At 42.4% G+C, this 7,338-nt stretch overlaps 1 protein-coding gene across 2 annotated transcripts; it reads right to left on the reverse strand.

Moving 5' to 3' along the window:
• Positions 1 to 1,171: 1,171 nt before the first annotated feature.
• adra2a (adrenoceptor alpha 2A) lies at positions 1,172 to 3,589 on the reverse strand. 2 transcript variants are annotated; one of them, XM_044027534.1, is made up of 2 exons: positions 3,217 to 3,589; positions 1,172 to 3,001 (listed from the first exon to the last, which is right to left on the reverse strand). In XM_044027534.1, the coding sequence occupies exon 2, from the start codon at positions 2,828 to 2,830 to the stop codon at positions 1,586 to 1,588; it is 1,245 nt and encodes a 414-aa protein (XP_043883469.1). In that variant the 5' UTR covers positions 2,831 to 3,001; positions 3,217 to 3,589; the 3' UTR covers positions 1,172 to 1,585. The 2 variants fall into 2 exon arrangements, with proteins under 2 accessions (XP_043883469.1, XP_043883468.1); XM_044027533.1 differs by having other exon boundaries at positions 1,172 to 3,032.
• Positions 3,590 to 7,338: the final 3,749 nt, after the last annotated feature.

Raw genomic sequence — 7,338 nt, forward strand, 5'->3', positions numbered from 1 at the left:
GTCTAATGTCCTTGAGGATCTATTTTGTCCCCGTTTAGATGAATTTTTTTATTTTTTTAATGTAAAAACAAATGACAACTTTGTCGGACAGGAAGGCCTTTACTTAACTACATGACCTTTGTCTCTCCCTGCGTCTCTATCTATCTCTAATTTTTTTTTTTTTCTTAAGCGGATGTTTGACAACTTTTTTCCAACATCCCATAGTCTCCCACAACATTTCCCCTATAATTTAACACGGAGCAATACACAACTTCAGCAAACTTGTCTGTCCAGTGGGAGCTCCCCCCCTCCCACTTGTGTTTATATGAGCTGCAAATACAGACACATGTTCTCACTCACACACACACCGTCCCTCCCTCTTTCTCACAGGCTCCCCACACTTGCACGTCTTGTAAACGTGCAGGGAAACACTCGAGCAGCTGAATGCGGGCGCACACCAGGGTCTGCTGGACAAAGAGATGGACATAGGCTACTACAGAGAAATTCCCTGAAGGATCATTAAAGCTTTGTGAGGATGGTGCGGGTTCAGCTGCCTTCCCTGATTATCAAAAGGAATTCATTTGCGTACACACTCACTTGGTAGAAGCCATATTCTATGTATCCTCGGCATAGTTGATAGTCACTCTTTGTCTCAGAGTTGATAGAGACAGCAGCCATTCAGGTTCTAGTTTGACAAGCTCTATGTCTTTCCTTAATGATGCATACTATAATAACACATAATGCCAAATGAACCATCGCTTCTCCACTTCTTCTGTTTCCATCATTCACAGTTGTTTCAAGATCTGACTAGGATACACTGCCATGTAAAAAAAAAAAAAAGGAATTTAGTTGTTTTGTTGTCTTAATATCTAAGGCTACTGAAATAAAAAAAGCTTTTTTCACAAATTCCATTCCTGCTCAGTTAGAGCTCGATGCCTTGTTAATCTCCCTCAAGGTTCAGAATCAACAGACTCGAAGAAAAGACACTGACCTCTCACTGTCGGAGAGCAGCTGAAGGGACGGCGTCGCTCTCTCCATCACTAAAGCGCTGCATGAGAGGACGTGTTTCTCAAATGTTTCCTATAATATAAGTGAATTTGCATTTTAAATAAAGTCGTGCCGGATCACTGCACATACTATTAAACACGGTTCCCACAGTGTGCAAGAGGGAGCTTTGGAGTCCTGAGACCAGTTCATGTAATAGGTTTTATTCTTTAAAGAGCCATCATCATCATCACCTTCCTCATATTCATTCTCATCATCATCTCATCATCAAAATAGAGACAAATATTCAGACAGGTCATTCTGTACAACACATAGGATGGACTTCACTATATTTTCCTTGTTTTATAAAAATAAAAATACAATAAAATCTACAATAAAAACATGTCTTCACTGTGGCGTCCTGTGTGGCCGTGGTCATGTTGGAGCTGTGGGTGACGGACGTTTGGGGAAGAGAAAATGCTGCGACGTAAAAAGCTCATTCTGCAGAGAAGCCTGTTCAAGCAGTTCTACCATAGAGCGTTCACGAGTAGGTGATCCACGTATGATGGCCTCGATGTACAACATAGCAACAAAACAAGTATGTACACGGCGGTGGAGCCTGTCACGCGTACCTCCGAGCGTCCCGCCTGCACAGTATCTTTTTGAAGGACCTCCTAAAGTCATTGTTGAAGATGGTGTAAATGATGGGGTTCAGAGCGCTGTTGCAGTAACCGAACCAGAAGAAGAACTTGAACAAGGTGTCAGGCACGGGGCACGACTCGCACACCGTCGTCAGCGTGTACGTGAAGAAAAAGGGAAACCAGCAGATGACGAACACTCCGATGACCACGGCCAGGACGAAGGTGAACCGTTTCTCTCGGTTCTGGCGGCCCTTCCAGCGGCTGCCTTTGTTGCATTGCACCTGCTTGTGGGCATCATTGTCTGGTTTGATTTGGCTCATTTTGGTTCCCCTCTTGGACACTTTCTTTTTGATTGAGCAGGGGTTCTTCACTTTGTGGTCAGACGACGACGACTCCTCAATATCCACTCCATTGATCGTTCCTTTCTCCTCCTCTGCTCCCCCTTCTCCTCCCACCCCTTTCTTAAGCTCAACGTCCCGCTTGCCGTTCAGGTTCTCCTGGCAGAGGTGGTCCTCGGCACCCAGGCCGTTTTCCTTTGCATCAGCGGCAGCAACTGTGGCCGTCTTTGGCATCCGCTTCCGGTCTCCTGGAGGCGCCCGCGTCCTCTTCTTGGCAATCTGGTAGATCCGCACATAGACCAGCACCATGATGACACAGGGGAGGAAGAAGGAGCCGATGCAGGAGGAAATGACGTACCACTTGTCATTGTTGATTTTACACACGCCGCCCATATCGCTGTTCTCTTTCTCCATGGTGATAAGGGGCGGGAAGGAGATAACTGCCGCGATGACCCACACGATGAAGATGATGCACTTAATGCGCCGCGGCGTCCTCTTTAGATTGTACTCGATGGCCTGTGTGATGGACCAGTAGCGGTCTAAGCTGATGGCGCAGAGGTGAGCAATAGAGGCGGTGCAGAAAAGAACATCGAGTGCCAGATATATCTCACACCACACCTTGCCAAAGTACCAGTATCCCATGAGCTCATTGGCCAAGGAGAAGGGCATCACAAGGGTAGCCACTAAAATGTCCGCCGATGCCAGAGACACCAGGAATAAGTTCTGCGGCGCCCTCAGGGCCCGGCTTGTAAACACAGCTATGACCACCAGCACGTTCCCAAACACCGTGAGCAGCATCAGGATCCCCACCAGCACAATGAGCGGCAGCTGAAGGCTGTAAGGAGCCGCCTCTGGAAGCGTCTGGTTGGTCTTGTTGTTAAACTCCATTGGAGTAGATTGGACTACTTGTTAAGTGAGTTCAGCTGGGGTTAAGATATCATCCACCAGGACGGACAGAGCTAGTACGGCTGAGAGAGAGGGAGGGAAGTGAATCACTCCTCTGAGGTTTTCCAGGATGGGTTTTTCTCTTTCATTGTGCACTGCCACCTCATGGAATAGCTGAAATGGATTTTCACATCTGTCAGTTCATCTGGAAATATGAGGAGGAAAAAAAAAAAAAATCAGATCTAGAAGCTTCATGCCACCAGTTATCCTTTATATTATGACTGTTGCAAACATCCAAAGCATAATATCAACTCTCTCCTTAATATACTAAGAAAAAATTAAAATAATGAAAAAACCTACAGGATGTATAAGATTTGAAAAAATCTTACCTGAGGCAACACAACCTGCCACGACCTCTCCAGTGCCAGGGACGCACGGGCACTAAGAAACTGTCAGCGGGTAACTTCTTTAGGAAGATCAATAGAAAACAGAGAAGATCCATGTGGCGGATGAAGCGTCTCCTCTCTCCCCCCGCACAGTGATCCCTGTGCTGCATCTAGCTGTGCTCGGCGGTGGACCAAACACAGCGCTAATCATGTTATCCCGGGTGCTGCCGCGCTGCTGTGTGCGCGTGGAGTCTCTCTCCTCACTGTTCACCAGTGCGCCACTCCCTCTCTTTATAGCCCGCACGCTGCAAAAAGTGTCCCCTTCGCCGCCGGGTCACTGTGCGTCCACGGAGTGTCAACACCGACACACATGCGGGTCTGACGGGTCTGACTGCACGGGAGCACCATGCGACAGTGAAGGGACGTTTATATCAAGTGGAGGTGGAGAGGGGAAAACACACACACACACAAACAAATCATCACGAGCGACAACGTGGAAAAGAAAAGAAAATCTGTCTCCACACGCACACTTGTTTGTCTATTCTTATGAGGACCCATCTCACACCTCACCCTTAACTACAAAAAGCAATTTAAAGTTGTCAAATAATGTCTTAATTTTACATGTACATGCGCACACAGCTGCTGGACAACATAACAGGTATAGACATCTAGTCCATTATATCCAATAGAATCAACTCTGTTGTGCAGTAACATTTAAAACCATAAAAGACATGAAACACCAGCATAAAGAATATGTAAATAAATAAAGTAATGCATAAAATAAGCAGCACTAGTTGTTTTTAAATGTAATATTTATAATTTCACTTTTTTTATTAAGCTTGTTACGTAAACATGACATTGCCTGTTCCACCTTAGGCCACACTATGTCTTTCTTTCTTTCTTTCTTTCTTTCTTTCTTTCTTTCTCTCCATCGGCTTGCTTCTGCATGTCTTTTATTCCCTACAAGACAAGTAAATAATATCACCGCTGAGAGCTAACTGGGTGATCAAGGCACATTGATTTGTAAAGTACCTTTTAATTAAAGAGGCATTTTTTCAGCAGAAGACATGGAATGAATTGGCGTTTATGCACACGTGTAAGGAAGAAACTAAAAACCAGTTCAATGAAGGGACATAGACACAGTCACAGTGCAAAAATTAGCTGTTTGAAACTCATTAAGTTGAATTAAAGCACACAAGTTATCTATGAATCAAAGGCACACAGTACTAGTTGTCTTTTTCTCATACAGACATTATTTTTTATATTAAAATGAAATAAAATGGGATCACGATTGTCCAGTTGTATCCACTTAAATCTGGTTTATATAAAAGCTGCAGAGATTTGTTCAAAGTAAATGTTTAATTCTTAATTATGCCTTCAGATATTATAATGATGCTAAAAAAAAAAAAACTGTGGAGGTAAGATGACTTCAGTTGATCTGTAACACTTGAGAAATAATAAACAACTCTCTTATCTTAATGTTATCTTAAAAGGGAAGGGGCAGACATTTTTTGCAGTGCAGCAGCTGGACTCGGTTGCTAAGCAGCCACCAGAGCTACACCACTTGGATATCAGCAGAAGCTCTTTTATTACTTTGTCCAAACTTAATTTATCGATCCCCTTCTCACACCTGATGTGCAGGCACAGGAGGGAGTCCCCAAACATTGTCAGGAGCAGAACCCTGATTCACACGGATCCACGGATCTGCGTGATGAGGGTTTGCCCTGAGGAAACATCTGACCAGCGACTTTAGTGTTTACAGATGTGACTCACTGAGAGGAACAGTGACACAAACACAATCAGATTATACTTTCATATTCCCTGTGCTACATGTTGTGTCAAAGATATAAACTCTGGTTGGGGGGTAGTCCAAGCTTCCCTCTGTGTGCGGTGAGTCAATACAGGACGTTAACACTCAAATAAAGCAAAACAATCATCAGAGGCATCGGATTATTGGGCTTAAATCCTTGCGGTCTCACCTATATGTAAGAAATGAATTGTATTAAGTCATCAGAGATTAGGGAAACATGTTAAAATGCATCTTGGAGTTAGTCTATGCAGCAAACTGCCGCCATGGCTTGGAAATGCTGAACTTTACCAAACAAAAAAAAGCCTCACAACCCTTCTCAAAAACATCTGCAGTGGAGATGTGTTAAAATACCGACGGCTGAAAGTGAAGAGGAAGTTGACAAAAGACAAGTGTGGATTATTTTCTCCCGGAACAGGAAGGCAAAAAAGAAAACTACAGCCAAGGTAACTCTTTAGTCCAACTAATATTGAGCTAGTGTTAGTCAGACTAACATACCTGGATAATGCGATTCATAGTCCTGCATGTAGTCGGACAGGAGTTAGACTTTCTGCACATGCACCACAATTTCCTACCCGGTCTTTGACCCGGAAGTAGAAGGAGACGACATATAAACAGCAGTACTGTTGCTGGAAATCGTACGGTGGCGCCATTTTTCCTCGGTCAACATATCCAACGATCTAATTTGTATCACGATTAACAGCAGGTATGAAACATACAGAACCACGGCACGATCCATCTCAGTCGTTCCTTGTTTGTTTTTCCGTGACATAAAGGTCAACAGGAAACTGATTCAACACACACTGGCGATACAGAGAGATACAGCACCACCCATGGGGGCGTAGTCATTTTCTCCTCCACATGTACACTGGTCCAATTGCGTGCCTTAGTCGGACTACGGCCTTGTAAATGTACTGTGTGTGTCAAAAATGACCAAACTAGATTTAATGTTTACAGTAGAAAATAAAAGAGATAGTGGGACAGTTGTGTGTTTGTGCATGAAAACAGTGTAATGACAGGTGTAAATGCAGCTCCTTGTTTCGATGCTCCAGAAACTGAGGCAACCACATTCTCCTATGAATGTTTTAAATGATAAAAATTGAGTTTTTGTACATATGTCACCATTAAATGACTTCAAACACCGAATTAATGCTTTAATGTTAAATTCGTGCTGCCTTGTGCTTTGTTCTTTGTCTATATTCTACTAGTGTTTCCCAAAATGTGAACCACGGCCCACTGGTGGTTGTTGCAGATATTGCGGGTCAGCCTCAGACATGGAAATAAAAATGATTCCATTTACCAAGTTATATCAAAACATATATTATACTGTATATGAATATGTCTATATGATGCCTCACTTCTTTTAGTCACATTTTAAAGATTTATTAATGGTTATTTGTAAACACAACTTAGGGCTAATTCAATTATGGCCAACAGGAAAATTACATTTATTTGTAAAAGTCATGATTACTTTGATTTGTTTCATTTATTCGTGAAATGGTAACATTTTGTCTTTTTTTCTTCAGATAATTTCTTTTCTTAATTTTTTCTTTTTACCAAACCTCTGGTCTACACTAATTGTACTTATTATTATTGGTGTTATTTTTGTTGTTGTTTACTTGGTTGTCCAATTCCAGGAAGTATCAGGTCTCACTTATAAAAGATATTTACTGTCACACAACCTGGCGAGGATGAGGTTGTCGGGAGAGCTTTTTTACTGTTTACCACGTGGAATATCTAATTATTTTATGTACTAGCTAGTTCCGTATAAGTCATCTACCACTGTGTATATAGCGTATCAGATAAGTCACCCATATCTTCATTAATCTGCCCGCTGCTGTTTAACTAGATCATACAACCTGTCCATAAAAAAAGCAAGCTTCATCTTGATTACTCTCACCATATTTAAATGGTATATTAAAATGTGGCACGTGATTTATTTTGATTTCCCTGAAATGCAATAAACCAGCAGTAATGGGCAGGGGATGGTCATAATAAAAGCGACGATGTGAGACGTGATGTCAAATGTAAAAACAAGGCACAGGAATCTCAGACTAGTCACAATAACAGCAAGGATTTATGTATTTTCTGATACAATATCAGAAAAAAATATGCCAATATCTTTTTTCCTCCCAAAATAATAGTCCCCTGCTTGTTTATTGATGAGTATAGCTTTTTTTTTTTTGGTTATATCCTCTCAGCAAATCAAGGAAAAAGATAAACAGCATGTCTCCAGATTTCATCCATCAGGGGAGTCATCATGTTTCCTGTCTCACATCAGAGTCTTCCTGGAACTGGAGACGCTATTATGGTGCCAC

Source organism: Solea senegalensis, linkage group LG6 (assembly GCF_019176455.1).
Source record: "Solea senegalensis isolate Sse05_10M linkage group LG6, IFAPA_SoseM_1, whole genome shotgun sequence".
Classification (NCBI taxonomy): Eukaryota; Metazoa; Chordata; class Actinopteri; order Pleuronectiformes; family Soleidae; genus Solea; species Solea senegalensis.

Bases quoted from the DNA above. Each gene is read 5' to 3' on its own strand.
- adra2a (XM_044027534.1), bottom strand. From the start codon at position 2,830: ATGGAGTTTAACAACAAGACCAACCAGACGCTTCCAGAGGCGGCTCCT.